This window comes from Uloborus diversus, chromosome 3 (genome assembly GCF_026930045.1).
Source record: "Uloborus diversus isolate 005 chromosome 3, Udiv.v.3.1, whole genome shotgun sequence".
In the NCBI taxonomy this organism is placed as follows: Eukaryota; Metazoa; Arthropoda; class Arachnida; order Araneae; family Uloboridae; genus Uloborus; species Uloborus diversus.
In genome coordinates this window covers 126022959-126044254 of record NC_072733.1, presented here as the reverse complement: position 1 = coordinate 126044254, position 21296 = coordinate 126022959, and the positions used below count along the sequence as shown (strand labels likewise).

Sequence of the window (21296 nt, the reverse complement as noted above, 5' to 3'; positions counted from 1 at the left end):
ATAAATTTCAGAAATGAATTTAAGAGAACTATGTAGAATTAATCATTCATTCCTTTTAATTATTCATTGCTTTTCTCGTTCATTCATTAGTTACTTAATTCATTCATTCCTTCATCACATCATTCATTTTACATTCTAGAAATAGTAAAAAATTTAACTGAAAAACATATGTATAAATCTTTACAAGTAAGACAATCTAAGATAATTTTTTTAATTATCATTATGCATAGGAAGTCAATATCTAACGTTTTTCTGCATGCGGTGGAAATCGCCAAAACTAAGAATTTATTGTAGAAAGATTCAATATAGTAATGATTGCTACTTTTATGCCAATATAGAAATGATTGTTACTTTTATGTATATGTGCTTTAAAAGATAATGATATCTGCGAAAAAGACAGATTAGCACTTAAAGTGAAATATTTTACATAATGGAGATGTGTATGATTGAGAACTGATAGCCATTAGAATGAAATGAAATACACATTTTTAAAAATCAGCTTTATTTAACTTTAAAAATGAGAGAACATGAAATAGGGCCAAAGGCCGTGATAGAGTAAATATATAAAGGCATAAAAATGGAAGAACGAAAAGGTAATCAATCATTAGAAATTTATTGAGCATGATTACAATCAAGCTTTTTTTTTTCTTTACGACTCCATACTCTTAATTTCAAGCAGTCATTGCATTCCATTATAATGTGCCAAAATGGCAATACGTACGATATTAGTCTTTTTAAAAACGAACATGTACAATTTTGCAAACATTAAATGATGCAGATTTAAAAAAAAAAAAATCAGTAACATGTTTTTCAGAATAGTATGCTTTTAATAATTAATTTGTGAATTATGAAATAACATTAACAACATTGTAAAAATGGAACTTTAAGGTAAAAATTGTAAAATTAAAAAGGTAAAAAATACATATTACTTTGTAATGAAGTATTCAAAATACAATACACATGATACTGTGTACAACAATATGTGTAGCTGGGATCATGCACAGAAACATTTCTCATAATAAAAACATGCACTGTAAATTTTTTTTCACAATTATGGAATATATCACAGGAGAGTCATTTGAGCCTTCAATGATATCGTGCAAAACCTTTCTTTTATTCGCAAATTGTATTTTTCCAGTTTTTAGTCTCATGTATAACACAATTGTTCAGACCGAGGTATAGAGGTAACCGAGTGAGATAGAAACGACGAACTTTCGCCAAATAACTAGAGCTCACCACCAAATGAAGTGGTGAGCTAGGTAAGTGAAGTCTAGTCTTTTTTTAAATAGAATTTTTTTTTCTTGTTCAAAACATTTTAAATCTTGGTCAAAAGAACAAGAATAACTAGTCAATAACTTGTCAAGAATAACTAGTCAATAACTTGTCAAGAATAACCAGTCAATAACTTGTCAAGAATAACTAGTCAATCATGGCAGAGCAACGTGAATTTCATTGCCACATCCTTATAAATTAAAATGTAGCAAATCAGACTTGGTAAGATCACAAAGGGAGAGGTAAATGCCACAAGAACCCTTGGTTCGCAGCCACACTGCAATACGTGTTGTGGATAAAAAAAGTTGGTCCGTTATGTTTCACTCTGTTTAAAATGATGACAAAAAAAGGAATGATAGGTATGATGTAAAAATTCCCGAAAAAAGTAAGTTGCTTGATATCAATTGCGTGATGAGTTGATACGCATCGCATGCGTATCAACTTAAAAAACAGCTGCAATGGAGCACTACTCGGCACTTTTTCTGGTATTTAATGCTGCAAGTACACGGTCATTGTAGGTTAAAATGGCTTTTCTTGCTCCATTCCAGGTATGAGGTCCTCGCAGTCGGTACTGATAAGGCAGAGAAGGACCAGTTAACAAAGCCCAAAACAGCTTAGGATCAGTAAAAAATAATTTATGAAGCTTTGGTTTAGCTCCGATTTGCTTGGCAAGCTCATCCAAATAAGGAATGTAATCTACTTGAACGGTATGGCGTGAAGACGGAACATATCGCTTATTTATTTCATCCGACTTTTTCTTGATATCAAGCAACATCACTTCTTTGCTGGGAAGGCGAGATTGCCCCTTCATTATTGAGGCATACCATCTAGCTTGAGCTTCAGCTACAGGGAAGACTGCACCTACAACTTGTACTAACGCTATGACCGCCAATGTAGGATGGGGAAGATGAGGTGGGAACATATGTTTGTAGAGATGAACTGTGTTGTTGGTTACAGGAAGTATTCCTTCCTCGAGGAAAGGGAATTTGATCTCGTATCCAGTAGCAAGAACAACCGAATCAATTTCAGTTGCTGCGTCATCGCTTTTAAAAATGACGCCATTTTCGGTGAATCTTTCGACATCTTCTCGAAGTATGACAGTCCCACTCAAAATTTTATTCGGCAGAGCATCGTTTATAGTCGGATGTTGACTGAACACGCGATGTTGCGGCTTCAAACCGTAGATTTGGTGGTCAAAATGTTTGTTCAATTCGCGTTCCATATACCAGCAAGATGCGCTGAAAGGCATGATTCTATTCAAGTAATCGAGGCTACGCTTCGTATAGGACGCATCGAAGGGCTTCCCGTCTGGTCCTACTCGTTGAAATAACCACGCTCCACGTCGGGTGCTCAGATACACCTGGAAAAATGAAAAAAAAAAAAAAAGTAATTAGTACGCGATCAGGAAAATAATTAATAAAAAATTAAGAAATACTGATTTATTTTTTCCTTGTTACATCGGAAAATATCATGAGTACCTAAAATGTATTTTCACTAAGCTGATTCAAAACAGTTTTTTTTAATCATTGTTATTGTTGTTACTCAATAAGTAAATAAGAATTTTCAGTTTTTTTTTCGTTAAAGAGAATAATATGAGATGAGTTTTCTCCTGAATTTATATACTGATGTATGATAAAATCAATTGTTTTTGTATAGACTCCACAAAGCGACATGTTTGTCAAGAGTAAATAAATTTAGAAACAAATGCATAATTTTTCTATTGTAATGATATTAATAGCTGAACAAACTATAAAATTCGAGAAGAAATTTAAAGCAATTTACGGTAAAGCTAGGAAAGAATGATAAACAACGGTATTTATAACGATAACAATTAAGTTACCAATTTAGGTTTTAACACTTTGTCGAGTCAACATGAAAATTTTAATAAAAAATACAGAAATATTCAAAAAAGTTTGAATAAAATAAAATTATTTTTCTATGTGATAATGAATTAATAGTTAAACACGTGATTATTCACTTTTCTTAAAGTTGAAATCCGAGCCCCATTTATATTTAAAAAGTACCTTTCCAAATACATTTTTAAACACATGGTGTGTCAATTTCCAAGTAAATAAACTGGATGGAGAACGGATCGATCACGTGACACAGTCCGTCCAAAAATTAGCCGAAAACGCTTTAAAAAAAACGCCCTAAAAAAGGCAGCCGAAACAATAACGAAGCAGTTTACAGCTGTTTCTTTCCAGTTCAATGGGACGGAGGAAGTCACGTACGGTGATTGTGGAATTTCTTTTTTAAAAATATTGTTTACAATTGCTAACAATGTATTTTACAATTAATAACACTAAAAGAACTTATTGACCCCTTATCTTGAGTTCAGAAGTTTTTTATTTTATACATTTTGGCTTTATAATGATCATTTCACAGGTCAAAAGGATGTTTCAAATATATCAATAGTAGTTTTTTTTTAAAAAATGCCGTGTTAAAGCATAAGTTTAAGCATTTATAAAGGAAATCTCGTATCACTTTTTTCCGTACAATAGACTTAAAAACCTATTTGACCATGTTTTGTTCCAAGCCAGATTTTTCCTTCCAAGTTTTCAAGCGAGGAACTTATACCTGCCATCAAAATCTTGCTTGCACAATAGCTTTTTCATGATGAAAATATAATTGTTTCTTTTTTACTGTGTTTTTGCTGTTGATTTTGATCATATTCCACTATTTAATCAAAGCAAAAAGATTAAAAATCACTTATGACCACCTAACTTGCACGAAACATAGTTTCTCAAAAGGTCAGGTAAATTTACGTGCACTTACTTATATACATACATATACGAGAGAGAGAAATGGACACTATGGCTCCCTCGTGTCGGCAGTCGAGTGCTTGATTAGAATTCATTCTATTTTTAAAATGAAAACTGAAGTTAATTTTCGTGAACAGCACTCAAGCGAAGAATCTTCGTCTTTCACATCTGATACCCGCTGAACGGAAGACTCTTAATTATTCTGAAACTTTTTTCGCATGTGATGAGTTGATATAACAATCTCAAAATTCCTTTTATCCCTTTAACACGAAAGTGTTGTTTACTTTCATCGAGCCAAAAATATCAACAGATGGGGAATATGTTATGCGTCAAGAGGGGGGGGGGGGGGGCTCTTTCTAGCCAAGGCTGCTCCCAGCAAATCCTGCTTCTTTAGTTCAGGGCTTTTACATGCTTCCCCGTTATTTTTTTTTTTTTTTTTTCATTTTGAGCTGTTCGAAATTGAGTAAAAAAAATGTCGAAGATAAGAAAAGCAAAATACAGTCGAACTCGCTTATAACGAGCACGAAGAGACCGCGATATTTGTTCGTTATAAGCGAGTACTCGTAAAAAACGAGTTTGTTAAAAATTCACAAAAATTAATGCGCATTTGTTTATTATTGTTATCATCATTGTTATTTCTGGTTAATTGCTTTGAACTGCCTCATTGTCTGATTCTATCTATCTTGTGCACCCGAAACAATTGACATTTATCTTATGCACCGGAAAAAATTGGCATTTATTCCTCTAACTTCGAGAAATGGATAAAGTTTTGCTGCACATTAAAAGCCATTGACTAAGCTGAAGAAGGTTCAGCTTCCAATTCTTTACATTTGTCATTATCGTCGACGCTTTCATTATTTTTTTTCCTGCATTTGCTTTAATTCAAGCTACAATTTCCTCGGAAATATACACTATATGACCAAAAGTATTGGGACACTTTCAAAGATTCACATTTTTAAGGATTTCTCAAGGTATAGGAGACCAATTGCTTTGAAACTTTTGTCACATAAAAAGTATGCTCCATCTGTCATTTTGCAATAAAAATTATATCACCCTTGCGTTCCGGGGGTCAGTAAAAAATTGAGGAAAGCAAAAATGTTTTTTGGTCATCATTCATCGTAAATATCTGAGAATAAGCTGTAAATTTCAGGAATTAGTTTTAGCTTACTATGTACAATTATTTTTCTTACTTTCGAGAAGGTATGACTGATATTCAGGAAAATATAAGCAAAACTACAGATTTTATTTGAAGATTTTTGGCTCATAACACGCAAAGTTTTTCATCAATGCTTACGAACCTTTCAGAAAACTTGACGGCATAAAATAGAAGTATAATACTAAAACTAAAAATTAAAATGATTAAAATTTGATAAAATATAGACAATTAAAGCAATTTTTTCACTGAATATGCGCGAAATTTATCAATTTAAAACTTTCATAATCTAAAACCCAACTAACTTCAACTCATAAAAAAAAATTCCAGTTCAATATCTTAAAAATTGAGAAAGTTATCAGCGATTTAATGAGCCGAATTTCAATAATTCTTGGGTAGGCGACGAACCGTGAGGGGTCGTTCGCAAGTTTGTAACATTTGCTTGCAATCATTCAGTGTGATTCATGATAAAAACAGCTTATTTGCGAATGATCCCTCAGGATTCGTAGCTGGACGAAATGGACGAAATGAAATATCAACTGATTATGCACCCATAAATTTATTGTTGTGGTGTAATAAAACTAGTACACAATTAAAAAACATTATGTATCATGAATTAATCATTTAATTAAAATCGAATGATTGTTAATTTTGGAATTCAATAAATCCAAAAAAAAAAAATTAATTACACATAGGTGCAAGTAATTTTAGATCATAAATTACTTAAAAGTAATGAAATTTAACAATGTTAATAAGTTATTGGGCATGATTACACTATTATATATTACAATAGTAGAAATAAAATTTAATAGAAAAGTCAAAAGAAATGCTTGAAGACATACAAAACGAAGATTCATAGACAAAAAATATTTTACTGTTATATTTTTAGAGTTTTTATTAATGTTGCCCCATAGTAAAATGTTTATGTACTCCATGTTTTTATGGATATGTTAATGTTATACAAATTACTACTTTTGTTGGGATGTGGGTACCTACTCAGAACAGTGTATCGGAAGAGGCTATGATGAGCAAGGGGGTAGATAACTTTAAAATGGCCATTAATCTTCATTGGGGACTAATAAATTGACTAGGAACAGCCTAGCTGGGTTCAAAGCCTCTTGCTGACCATCATATTTGTATTACAAAAACAGATTTCAATTCATGTCAACATTTCCTTGATCAATATCAAGTAGTTTTTCTTTTTAAACTATGATTTTAATGTTTTGAGAGACTCCAACCTTTAAAAACTTTGTATTTCTACTATTTATTTTTATAAATGCATTTATTTTGAGCAATAAACCTCCACATCACAGATAAACATCTTAAAATGCACAGCTGATGTGTTTGTTTCTATGAATGCTATGACATGCATTATAACTTATTAACAATCATTTGATTTATATACGCATTTACATAAACTTCACTTCAACTGAGCTTAATTTTTTCATTTTCACTTTACAATATTTTTCAATCTTTTACATACATATTTATGAATGCTATTTTTATATTAAAATAGTACTTGAATAGGAAGAATCTATATAATTTATTTTCAAGCTTCAAATTTTTAATTAAAAACTTTCAATTTACCAAAAAAGTGGACAAAATGGACGAAATAGACAAAATGACATTTTGTCCGGGACGGTTTTTTCCAGGATTTTTCCAGTGGTTTTTTCCAGGGTGGACAAGACAGGACAACCCCGATTCGTAGCCTATCCTAGAGTTATTCAAATTCTGCTTATTAGTTTGCTGATAACTTTCTAAATTTTTGAGATATTGAACTGGAATTTTTTTATGAGTTGATGTATCTAGTTGGGTATTAGATGATGAAAGTTATAAATTGCTATCTTTCGCACAAGTTCCTTTATATATATATATATATATATATATATATATATATATATATTTTATTTTGACACTACTATGTTTTTTTGTATTTTTTACATAATTTTTTGTGAGCTTTGGGCGAGTTTTCACACTTGCCCTGGGGATAAATTAGGGAATCGAGAAAGAGTTATTTTTGACACAGAAAATTCGACATCAAGCTTCAGAGATATTTTAAATAAACAAGTAAAACTTACAAATAGGTTTAAAAAATGTGACATTGGTACTATAGTTGCTTTCAAATGATGTATTACGTTGTAGAAAAAGTTTAACTTCAATTTTAGAAGTAGATGTTCGAAAACGGAAAACCCTATGTGAATTACACGACGTTATATTTGTTTTTACACTTCAATGATTTGTAAAATAAATAATAATAAAGATAATTCAGTTAGTAGCAGAAATGCTTTAAAGAAATCGTTACCATACCTTCTTAGCAACGGTACTAATTTCTACGGCTGCATCCACTGCTGAGTTTCCAATTCCAATGACTAAAACTGTGTGGTCTTCATACTGTTGGACTTTCTTGAGGCTGTGAGTGTGAGTCACACTTCCATCAAAATTGATGAGTCCGGGAATTTCAGGAACAATTGGAAAGGTATGATGTCCAGTAGCAACGAGGACGCCATCAAAAGTTTCCGAGAGTGTCTGTCCAGTCATAAGATCGGTGAAATCCACGCACCAACGGCCAGATCTTTCATAACACGAAGACCTGCGAATCTAAATAAAACCCTGTTGTTAATAGCACATTGTACGATAAAGTAAGCATTATGTACATGAATTGAGAATAACCGGGGGAAAAAACTTGTGTCGACGAACACACTAGTGGTGTCGAACTATTGATAGCATTATCAACTATCCATAACTATACTATCGATAGTTTTCAACTATCAAATTTTATTTAATAATTCTTATTATCGATAGTACTATAGAATTTGAGATCAGATTTAAATGAATGAATTGGAATTTTCAAGTTTTTCACATTCAAAACGCTTTCATACTTGGAATTTATTCATCTTCAGCAGGGTGGAGTGAAAAAAATCAAAATCTGAAAAACGCTAAGTAATCTTGCGTAAAAGTTACTTTTTGTAGAGATATTTGGTCATGCAAATTGATTTTGACAGCAAAAAATATCTTGAGGTTCCGCTCGCACCTTGAAGTGGACCATTATTGCATAAAAACTGGAAAAAGTTACAATAATTTCATCAAAAATAAAAATTTGATGTAATATAACTTAAGAGTAGGCTTTTTTGTAGATTACACACCGCATATGATAATTTTAATAATAAAGTTCCACACATGCTTTGAATTTGATCAATATAGCGTCAAAATTGACCAATATCATTTGATTCGTACTTTGAGAAAAAGTATCTGAAGTTATTATTTGTAAAAATTTGCTCTCATATTAATTAATCCTTTCAAAGATACCGAACGAAAAAACATAATAAAAGCATTTTTGCATAGCAAAAGAAAAAGTTGACTTTCCACTTGGCGCATAACTTTTGCTCAAAATGTAAAATTTACGTGTGATAAAGAACGTAGATTGAGTATAAAAATTTTAAAATAAATATGTAGCTTGCAACAGCCCAAATAAATCACACCTCGACACAAAAGAAGTTACTAAATAAATTTTAATGATTTTTGAGCTGTCAAACTAGAATCACATTTCATACAATAAAACATAGCTTGGCTAGCGAGTCCCGACTCCTGACAATATTTTGCCTTAATGATACATTGAAGGAAAATACTTCTGGATAGTAATCTGACCCTAAGAAATAAATCTCTCTTGGTTAGACAACAAACTGTGGTTGATGCTTCTTTATCTAATTTCGCGCATCGTCTCACCGCTTTAGTATGATATGAGGATTTGGAAACCATGCAATTCAGTAGGTACGCATCAAGCACCATTTTTTTCAGTTTTATCTGAAATTCCTTTTTTTAAATGGAGAATCCGAGTTTTTCGACGGAAACCAAGCTCTCCGATGACGTTTTGATCATCAGCATTACTGTGGTTCTGCACACTGGTTCTTTAAGAATCTAAAAAGTATAACAATGGGGATTGCAGATGACCGTCATTTCAGAGAACTTGGTTTGCGTCATATTACCACCCTACAAATTCGAAGAATTCAACTGGACAATGTAAATTTACAATACCAGATTTTAATTTCGAAGCTTAAAGACTACTATGAGCTCATCGATAAGGAATCAAATAGTTCAACTCTCACGCCAAACTATGTTTTGTTGTAATCAACGTGATTACAGGTTGAAGGATCAAAAACTAGTAAAATTTACTTTAGCAGCTTCTTTTGTTTCGAGGTGTGACTTATGTGGGCTGTTACAAGTTACATTTATATTTTCAAATTTTTCAACTTAAATATGTTCTCTATCACTGGTAAATTTTAAGTTTCGAGTCAAAGTTATGGGCTAAGTGGAGAACTAACTTCTTTTTACTAGATAAGAAATGCTCTCATTACTTATTTTTTCCGTATCAAGGTAAGAATTAATATGAAAGCAATTTTTTACAAATGATAACTTCTAATACTTTTCTCACAGTACGACCCATCACCTACATATTTCCTACAGTTATGTTGATAAAATCCCTGAGAAATTAGCGAATTTCATTCCGATACTTTTCTGCCTTATCTCTTCCCAGATCGTGATTTCGAATTCCCCCCCCCCTTCTAATTGACGGGCTTACCATCACCGTAATAATGCTAGATTAAAGGAGTTATTTGTTTTTACTTCATTACGCCAAAAACTCGAGTTCTTCTATGATCTTGCCATATATTCACATTGCGTCTTACTATTCCTTCATTCGCGTTTAGAGCAGAAAGAGCATAACAGTTAGAGCTTACAGAGATTCGAGGCGACCAGAAAACTGTTTTATTTTTCTCCTAAGCTCCCCCCCCCCCCATCGTTGTAATAGCACTAAAGACAAAAATCCTCGCCTTTTCTGAAATATACTCACTTATTCATACATAACTAATGAGCTTTTTAAAATCATTTATATGCTACATTTGCATTTAAGTACTTTTTCTGTACCATATGAAAACGTTCGGAGGTCATTTCGTTTCATATTCATTCAAAATACCGATTTTTGTAATCAGTCCTGGAATTTTCAAGAACTGTTTATTCTCACACACTATATTAATTCTTCGTTTTTGTGTATCTGAGTCATTTAATCGGCTTAGTTCAGCGATCTTTCGCAATCAAGATATTTTTAAGCTGAACAGAGCGACAAGACATCATTTAAAATCTTAAAAAAAAAAAAAAAAAAAAAGAACGAAAGAAAAATTTTTAATTTCATATTTTTAAACCTTTTTTTCTACAGTTCAATTGAGCAGATTTTTCTGTTGGTTGGCATTTGTATATTATTTACGTCAATTACGTCTAAATGAGTATAATTAAAAAAAAATCTTGTATCAACCCGCTTCTGCAACATTCAGCCTGTATTTAAATAAGAACAAATGACAAAAGTTTAACGCGCATTTGCTCATTCGATTAAATTATTTACGGACCTATTATGATTATTTTGTGATGTTTGAGATAGAAAACGAATTTAGTTAGATATCTTTTCGGCATTTCTGCAAATACCTTATACTTTTAAAGAAAGAAAGACGACATTAAAAAATATTTTTATCCTACAAAACTTTTATCCTTTGTACTTAGTATGCAAAAACTTCATTTTCAGTTGTAGTTGCAAATTAGTCTGTTTAAATTTGCATATTTATTTACGATTTCTTAACAGTCACTTCAGCTTATCGAAAAGACAAAATTATAGTTCTGTGTTTGCATGGGTTTTGGTTCTTACTAATAGTTTTTCTGGTAAATTATTGCGTTAATAATTTATTTTTTAATTTTACTTGTGGAATTATTTTGTGCTAAAAACCTTAAAAGTTGATGTTTTCCGCCAAGTATTTATCTTTAAGAAAACTGAAGCACATTTTTTTTTTTTTTTTTGAAAGTTACATTTTGAAAATTTGCCCTTGTTTGGGTTCTCGGTGTTTAAGGGCTCCCATTTATTTTCGACACCCGGCGCTGCTGCATACATACAACAACATTACAAGGTAAAATGATTGAAGTTAACTTCTCTTCTGTCTTGATAAAGAAGACAAGTGCTATCTAGTGGAATTTCCATCAAGTTGAAGGTGCTCCATGGAGGTAACCTCCACTAACCACGGACGACTTTTATATATGAAATTAAGTATTACAACAGTTAAAATTCGTATTTTTTTTGTGAATAGTTATTTATTAATAAATTATTCAATTATTTATTCAACCCACAATTCTCTTAATTATTTACCGGGTTTATTCTTCAGTTGGTTGTTTTATTTGGTTTTAATGGCACAAGAGCCCTTGGGGGTTACACTGCGGCAAACCGATTCATTATTTTATATTATTTATTCTTCATATGAGTATAAAAACAGGAAACGGTAAAAGAACGTATTTTGAAGTAAAAGACATAAAACTTCAAGTTGTATTAAATAAAATGATGTAAAAAACATGTCAACATTAAAAACATTTAAACAAAGTAAATTAAGAATTTTTTTTGAAATATTTTTGCAATAAACCTTGAACAATAAGAAATTTCTTCAGTAAACAATTAAAAAAAAAAGGGGGTTCACAGGACAGTATATAGAGGTTTTATTTCTCATACTTTAAATTTTTAGGAAGTAAAATAAAATAAGCATTATATTAAGACAACAAACTTCAAATGCATCTTCTTTTTATTACTTAAATACCAGTTTTTACTCTGAAAAAGAATGAAAATTAAGCCGATGATATTACACAGAGAAGAAAATTCTCAAATAAATTACGCAAATTATTTCCGATCCCAAAGCAAGAAAAATGACTCGACTCCAAAAATCAGCATTGCAGAAAATCAAGGTTTACGCGATAGTAGTCTAGATGATTTAGTGTGGAATATTACAATACGCGTAAAAAATTATGATGCGATGTTTACTAGTTAGTTTATCTTGAATAAACTAATAATGTATACTTAAAGTTCGAAAATTCTTCTTAATTACAAAATTTTAATGCCTTGCTATTGGTGTTATCGTTTTTACGCCAACACGCATTAGCTATGTTAGCTAACTCTGTGCGAGTTTTGTGGCAAGAAAGATCAATAAACATAGATTTTAAATCGATAATTACTACGATTTTTCAAAGTTTCGAGTTGTCACTTTCCTTGCCGGGATGTGACACTCGTATGTTGGAACCAAACTCCGAAGTTGGACAATGTCCGAAAAAAATGCTCGCAACACGAAAGGATCATTAAAAAATGCCCTAAAGGCGAAATTTTACAAAATTTCGGAGTTTGCATTTTAATTTGAACAACTTGCGATCCGGCAATTAAGTGGTGATTCAAGTTCAATTTTACATTGGGGCGAAATACCCCTATATTTATAACTGAGTCAAGTTAATTGCGCAAGTGAATATTAGTGTGGAGAAGAGAAAAGGCAAGACAAGCAGGACTACTAAGGATTACAGGAGACTAAAAACGTAGGAGGTAGTAACTACTATTTGTGATATTGAAACTTTAAAGTAAACGAGCTGATGTGTGCATCACATGACTTCCTTTTACTCCAATTTAATGTCATTTCCCCATTATTGGCAATTTTAATGTGATTCAATTATTTACTCTCTAAATATCACCAATAGTGGCCAAACTGAAACAAAATTTAAAAAAATCTCCAAATTTGTCGCCAAGTTGGCGACAAAACTTGGCGACCAAAAGACTTGTGATATATCACCAAGTGTCCAACAAATTTTAACACAACTTGAGTTTACATCGAAATTAACAATGATTTCCCCCCAAAAAGGGGCAAAAGACCCTTAGGAATTTCAACTTTCTAGGACATCCCGTTTTTGAGTTATGTGAGATACATACACACATACGTACATACGGATGTCACGAGAAAATTCGTTGTAATTAACTCGGGGGTCGTCAAAATGGATATTTCTGGTGTCTGTATGTTTCTAGGCATATATCCACGTGTGGTCGGGCTGAAAAAAAAACTCAACATTCATTCGGGGATGAGAAAAATGGAAATTAAGGCCGAATTTTGAGTGAAAATTTTTTCGTGAATACAATACGTCCTTTTTTGTAAAAGGAAGTAAAAATTGACAACTGAACCATAAAATACTGTTATGTCACTCACGAAATTTTTTGAAGTTATTCAAAGGATTCATATGGAACTTTGGTCACCAAAAGAATAAAATTGAGTTACAGAAGAATAATTTTTTTCACTCTGGACATGCTTCTTTACCGTAAAAATGTAATACACAGTTAAATCGATATTTCAACTCATTTCATTCATTTTCATTAGTCAATTAGTTAAGAGAGAAAACTGAATGTTTCCTGAAATTTATCTGGCTCAATTATAGATGTGGTAGATGTTTCGACCATCTGTTAAGTGTGAAATCGAACTTGGATCATTAATGACTTTCCGGATCGCGAATCGATCAAATGCTCAAATTCCGAAATGATGCAAAATTTTGGACTCGGCGCATTTGTCAATGATCCATTCACATTGTGTGCTTTTTTTTTTTTCAGATATAGCTCGATTTCGGAGTTTGGTATACATATATACCAACATATATCCTTATATATTATTTCTGTAGCCTGTTTTTGGTTTCTACGCGTGCTTTTCGTCAATTCTTGATCGATTTCTTTGACTTACACCTTATTTTAAAGTTTATCATGCTGGCTACTGACGAAAAATAGACCCACGGTTTAAAAATTGTTTTTTCTGTCAAAAAAACCTGTTTTAAAGAACCAGAATGAGGTTTTCGGTTAAATTTGTAACTTTAACTTGCACAGCAACTGGCACAGCTGAATAGCTTGATCGGCAGAGCGTTAGACTGGTAACCAGGAGAATGTGAGTTCGGGCCCATGTCCCGACAATCTGCATCAAAAAAAAAGAAAAAAAAAGAGAAATATCGCGTATTACATGAACACTTAATAACAAAAATGAGGGAATAGATGAGATGGAAACGCTCCTTGCTGTTATGGAAACTTGATGCAAAATGGAGCTTAATTGTAAGGCTTTCTTTCTTTCTTTTTTTTTTTTTTTTTTTTGGTTTTTAAAGTTTTGGCTCCGGTAAGAAAAAGCATAATGTAAGCTAAAATATGTTTAAGATTTCAGACTACAATGGAATTTTTTTTTTTTAGAAAAAAATAATAAATCGTATATTGAAATATAGATTCTTCCAATGAGTTTTTGACTCTTTGTACAAATAAAAAAATTACTACTTCAATTTGAAGGGTAAAATATGTATTTTTTGTTCTTTTTGAAAAAAAAAGAAATAGCCTATCACAATTTTACTACATTCGAAAAGCTACGCTTAAAAAAGAATTTAGTTCAAATTATTTTGTATTTTAGCCGTGCTGTTAAATGATGAACATGTGCTATCATTTAAACCATAACGGTTCAAGCAGCCTGCGATAACAAATTGTAAACATTTTCATAAATAAAAACACTTCTGTTCAATATCTTATCTTCTATATTATTTCAGAGGACTATTTTTCTGTCAGTATGCGAATTCTTTCTTATCTCTTGAAGAAATTCCCCCCCTTTTAAAACTTATATGCCGACTAATAATAGCCGAAAAATAGACTTACGGTCCAAAAATTTAAGTTTTTGGAAACGCCCCTTGCTATTGCAAAACCTTGATGCAGCCTAAAGTTCTTATGCAATTTTTTTTTGAAAGCAAAGTTCTAATACAATTTTCCAATTTTTTGTGTCGCTTTCGGCAAGAAAAAAAAATTAAAATAACCTGTTTGTGTGTGTGTGCGTGTTTTTTTTATATTTTATTTTATTTATTTTTTTTAACAAAGCTTAAAAGCACTGGACTTAGTTGTTCGGTTAAACTAAAAAGTTTTTTTCGGTAGAGCGTTCGGCTATAAACTATCTGAATTTCGGGCAAGCTCGGGCTGTCCGACATAATAGCAAATTTACATTAATATTACGCTTTACATGTACTCATAACAAACAACAGATAACACACGTAAAAATAAAAAAAATAAGCGATGGGAATGCTACTTGGTGTTTTGGCTCCTTTATGCAGGCTACAGTTATCATTCAGATAAGTTGACTGTTAATCGAAGGGTGTTCTTTCTTTTTTTTTAAAGCTTTGACTCCGCCCAGACCACTAAGCATAATGTAAGCATAAAAAAAGTATTAGATACATCTCAAGGGAACCCTTTTTGTGCAGAAAAACATTTTCATTGTATGCTGAAATGTAGATTTTACTAATAGCAGTGTTCGAACTTTTGTACAAATGAAAAAATACTACGCCAAATTGAAACTTTTAGTTTCACGCAGTAAATCTTTTAATATTTATTCGAATACGATATAAAACATTAAAATTATTATCAACTTCATTAGCAAGAAATCATTTTCTACTCCTCTGCTTTCGGTTGAAAAAAAAAAAAAATTGTCTACGTTCGAAAAATTACACTTAAAAAACGGACTCAGTTCAACTGGTTTTGGTTTTGAATTTTAAGTGTTTGATTAAAAGAAAAACATGTGCAGGCATTTAAGCCGTAACGGTTGAAAGCAGCCTGCTATGAGAAATTGTTCTATATTCGAAAATAAAAACTTATTTTGAATCGAATTTATTACTTCTCTAGAATCTTTGTTTTAATCACTACGTGAAAGCTTCCTCATTCTTAAATGAAATTTCATATTTTACGAATAATTTTAAATCGTATCATGCTGGCTAATGAGAAAACATAAACGCATGGTCTTATTATTTTTTTTTCCGGCAAAAAGCTTTTTTGCTGTTTTTATTGCGCATTCCTTCAATGAATAGCATTCGAGAAGGAAGGCGCATTTTTTTGGTTTGTTCAAGTGTTGTGCTGTTAATCAGAATGGCGCCATTTGAAATCCGTGCCAATAAATATCTCTATAATGTTTCTTTTTTTCCCGTCCGATGCGCACATGGGCAGGACTGTATTTGCCACAACCTGTTTTTTCACATGCAAAATTACTGATTTTTCACGAGTCTCTCAGTCACACTTTTAATGTTATTTATATTTGCATTGAAAATACGTACAACCAAAAGGTGAGGAATGATCAAATTATCACAAGGTTGTATTTAACGAGGTTTTGTTACTGATGTCTTCAAATTACATGCCTTCTCTTGTGCGCTTACTTTTTTCCGTTTACTTTTTTCGGTTTTTCTTCATAATATTCTTTCTTTGAAATTTTTAAAGAGCGAAATGCCTTATGAAACGATTCGAAGTACAGTGCGGAGTTCCGCACGGGTCGACTAGTACACAGATGAATTTATACAGAGAAAGTAGTAAAATGTCTAACCTTAGTCACTTCTTTTCTGAATCGAACATGAGGCATTAATCCAAACTTCTCAGCGTATAACTTGAAGTATTGAAGCATGAGTGAATTATGCATAAAGTTCGGGAAATCAGCTGGTGGTGGAAAGTCACTGAAAGCACTCATTTCCTTGCTGGTGTTAATAACAGTCGACTTCATTACTGACGGTATATCTTCCTCGTCTGAATCCCGATAACACCACAAGCCACCTATCATATCAGTCTTCTCGTAAATCAACACTCTTAAGCCTTCATCCAAACAGCATTTGGCTGCTGCGAGACCACATGGTCCACTGCCGATGATGGCAATACGAGGGGGCTCTATTATCCTATATGCTGGAAGGAAAAAAATGGAATTAATATTTGTAAATTTTCATATTCATAACGATGGTTATCAAAAGAAGCACCACAGTTAATGGAAAGATGCATCTGGATATATCTATGTATAGTGTATTTATGTAAATGAAGGGCTCGGGGCAAGAATGATATGCCACATGATGCGAATTTTTCAGTAGGGGCCAATTTCCAACTTAAAAAAATTTTGGTAGAATTTTTCAAAGGCATTCTACTATACTAAAACTATTTACGTTTGTCTCCAAATGACATAATTCATTATCATGTATATTTCAATTTTACATATGAGAAACAAAAAAATTGATGGAAAAGTTACTCCTTGGGGCTTGTCACATTTCTGCCCAAAGCCTATCAAATGTGGAAAACTGTCCAATATCTTAGAGAAAACTTAAAATTATCATTACAGTTAATTGAGAGGGATAATATAGAAATGGTTAGAAGGTATCGCATTGGACGTTAACATTGCATTTAAAGTTTTTGCCGTTCCGCATTCATCTATCTCATCGTGTGTTTTTGTAAGTATTTGCTCACTCGTGTCTCATAAACGGTCCTTTTTAGAATCAAAAAACGTCTTTTCTCCGGGATAAATATGTGTGGCTCCTTCACAGGATCCTGCAGATCAAATTCATGGAAAATCTGGAGTTATTCCGAATGAAAGCGCCAATCAGTGCCAAATTTGTTGGGAACATATCAAGTTCCTTAAACATTTGAAATGCCATGTTGGTGAACAACATACTGGCAGATTTGAATCATAATTCCATTCCAAAGCAAAAGCTTTTAATTGCACATTTTGTTCTCGTCAGTTTAGCAAGTTGCTTAATTTAAAACACTTCATGAGCGGGAAAATCATTGCCTTTTTGCCTCAAAGAATTTGTGCTGCACCAAAGTGAAATTTTTCGGGCATGGGGCTCATAGGAGTAAGTCCGATACTCTGATTTTAAACCGGAAAATAAACGAATTTTTTTTAAAAGAAACCCCTAGAAAAAAAAAATCTTTTTTGATTTATAAAATATTTTAGTGTGTGTAGAGGAGGAGGGGGAGAAAAGACAGCCACGAACTAGCTACAAATGTTCACGCTTTTGAGCTTTTCATCTTTCTAACCAATAAGAAGATGAATAATGGTTAATATAAGGCTCCCATCCCCTCCGAATAAAAACAATGGCTATGAAACCGTTGAAAACTGGAGATTTTTTTTTTTTTGGGGGGGGGGGGGAGTCAAATGCTGGTCATGTAGATTCAGATGGTAATTTTACATAAGAATCAACATGAATGGTGTCAGAAGCATTTTGAAGTTTTTTTGTTTTATTTCTGCCGTCCAGTGTAAAAAAAAAATGAAGATCTGCTGCACGAAAAGTGTTGTAGATATGCTGTTGTGAGGTATACGCTATTAACGGAAAGTTATAGAGCAGTTCATGCTTCATTTCTATGTTCTAATCAAGAATATTTTTTATCGTAATATTTAGCACAGACCTGGTCTGAAGGTTTGTTTTCATTAGTGATATTAAAGTAACAAAAAAGGTTTTTCAATTTTGTCGTGGATGTTGCGTAAATGATAATTTATTTCCTTAGAGCAAAAAATAACGAAATTTCTGCGTAATGATAAGATACTGTAAGGTATCAAATTAAAGCAACAACTGTCTTTTAAAATTACTGGCACCAGATTGATAATTGATGTTGCGTATGAAAAGTTTTTAATCAGGATTAATTTTAATCTTATTTATAAAATTAATTTGTATCAGTGTGCAAGTGTGAATCGCTTATAAGACAGCGGGTTTCTCTTCAGTTGTAAACATGTTGAAGACCATCCTGTGTCTTAGAGTCCCTATATAGAAGCTAACTCAACTGTGTCTGACTGCGATCAAAACCTGGGCTGCGGAGTCGGATTGAAAATGGCCTACTCCGACTCCTTGATTTTGAAACGTGCGACTCTGACTCCGGGTTTTCTTTTCTTTTTTCAATTTTTCCCATGAGGGGGTGATGGAAAGGAGAAAAAATCCCTTTACAGTGAATGAAATATTACTTCCCATTTATGAAAATTTTGTGTCGTGTTTTATTGCAAACCTACAATGCATACAACGTTGGAAATATAGTTTGAAAATCAAATGTTCTAATAGTTGCGATTTTTAAACTGAGATACTCAAAAACCCTGTTTTTTTTTTTTTTTTTTTTTGAAAGAATCAGAAGGATTAATTTGTTCTTCTTTTAATGTTGAACAAATAAATACTGATGAAATCGTGTAAATTCAATTTTTGAAAGTTGCAACTTTTCTCTGCTTTTAGCGCTACCTATCTGGTAATATTTTAAGAATGTAGTAGCACATGTAGTCCATTCCAGTCGGCTAAAAAAGCATATATGATGATACAGGCAGTTTTCAAAAATGGATACTCATATTGTAATATCGTGTTGTAGTTTAAAAATTGTTTTTGCTATTATAAAATGTTAAAGTTCTTGTTTTTAACATTTTAAATATTAACTGAGACCTTCTAATAGTCGGAGCAGTATTTATTGATTTAATGTTAAACTTATTTGTATTTTATATATTTTGTACAATTAGTCTAGTAGATGTGGTGTAAAGTGGATGGGGTAAAGTGAAATAGTTTATTTTGTTTACTCACTCATTCATTTAATAAATCACGTATGTATTCATTTATTAATTATTCCTTTCGCTTTTTAACTATATTTAACATTCGCAAATCAAGTATTTTTGCAGTCATACAACTAATTTTTCTCGGGACTTCTTTAAGCAGCATTCCGTGAGCAGGTTTCATGCGCTGGAATGTCTACTACTTCACGAATAAATGCGCGATCCTTTTTTTCTGGAATGCGCGTTGATTTGTCTGTGTAATCAACAAAACGTTTCGATTTCGCACAGATTTGTCCTCTGGTAGAGATACTAGTACGCAGCTCCATAATTAAATGTCGTTTTTAAAATTATATTTAAAAAATAGTGCTTAAAATAACGTAATTTTTATTCTATTTATATTTTGATTAGTTGGTAAACAAATTCCCACTTTTCTTCACTGCATATGACAAAATTATTATTATACTATAATAATATTAATAAATTAGAAGTTTCATCCAGTAAATATTAAGGGTTAAAGTAGAAACATGATCTAGTCAAAAGAGACAATAGTAACCCAAATTGAATGGGTCCCTAGAAGAAATTCATATGTAACAAATTAAAAATTTTACATGACTAAACAAAGAATGTACGCAACTGAAGAATATTAATGAAGATCAAGTGTAACATATGCTCTTCTTCCACAATCATTTACGATAGTAAAAATAACACTAAAGTCTCGATTTTGTGGAAAATGTATTCTTTTTTGTCCTATTTTCTCAAAAAAAAAAAAAAAAAAAAAAAAAAAAAATACTTGTAACATATTCCTTTCTTCTAGTGACCCATTCAATTATGGTCACTATGTCACATAATACGTCCCCAAAGATATTTTTTTAAACAAACATAAATATTTTTTTTTAATAATATTCGGTCATCACAATCTTAATGAAAAAAAGCTGCTATATGACCATTTCATGGTATTTCCGACAAATGTGAAGTTCGTATTATGACAATTTCTTTTATTTTTTTGCCACGACTATTTAATTTATTACTTGATTAGCACATTATTTTAAGTTGAGTTTATGTGTTGGTGGGACAAACTGAAAATAAAATAATGTGCTAATCAAACTGTAAATTAAATAGTTATGGCAAAAATGTCATGTTACGAACTCTACATAATCGTCCAGAATACTACGAAATGACCCAATAAAAACACTTTTTTTTTTTAATTTGAAAGCTTTTTAAGCTTCCATACTCAACCGCAAAAGTTTTGGTCCCCAAAGGGTTAAGATCAATAACAAAATGCACGTTTAAATGCAACTTACCGTCATCGGCACCCATTGTACAAATACAACAGTAGATCTAGCAGGCAAACTTCAAACATTCATTTCTTAAAAAAAGGAAAACGAAATAAACACTAATCGCATCCCAGCTGAAGTTGAAATAATGTCAACGCAACATCAAAAGGTTACGCGAGTGCCACTGATGACGACTAAAGGAACTATTGCTGAGGAATTTGTGTGTTTGCCTCTAACAAAAATAATTAACCTTGAAGGAACCGCTTTTGATGCGGCATTAAAGGAAACTACTTCCACTCATGTAACAAAACTACCTCGCCATTCTTCACTGCCTTGAGAAAGATTTTATTAGATTCGTATTTCGCAACATGTCAGCTTTCTGACAGCTTGCTAGTTGTTTATTTAATAATCCAAAGGACCCGGTTTATGAGTATTGAATTGTTTTGCAAATATCATGATTGGTCTGTTCTCTGAATTACAACAAATCGATTTTTGCGTCGATCTTTCTATAGTAAGCACTGAAATAAATAAATGCATTATCTGTTCGCTGATTTTTGACTTTAAAATAATTTTTAATTTAAGAAGATGTTGAATGTAAAAAATTTAAAACGGAAATTGGAAAAAGTAAGATTTTGAGGCAGAGAAAAACTTTTTCGCAAGTTTCACGTCACTTGCACGATTA

The 21296-nt window shown here is 32.0% G+C and overlaps 1 protein-coding gene across 1 annotated transcript; it reads right to left on the bottom strand.

Moving 5' to 3' along the window:
- Positions 1-504: 504 nt before the first annotated feature.
- Positions 505-20785, bottom strand: LOC129218353 (flavin-containing monooxygenase 5-like). The gene is made up of 4 exons (XM_054852597.1): positions 20642-20785; positions 16389-16738; positions 7495-7785; positions 505-2632 (listed from the first exon to the last, which is right to left on the bottom strand). Exons 1-4 carry the CDS (start codon positions 20655-20657, stop codon positions 1739-1741), a joined length of 1551 nt encoding a protein of 516 aa, XP_054708572.1. The 5' UTR covers positions 20658-20785; the 3' UTR covers positions 505-1738.
- Between the last annotated feature and the right edge of the window lie 511 nt (positions 20786-21296).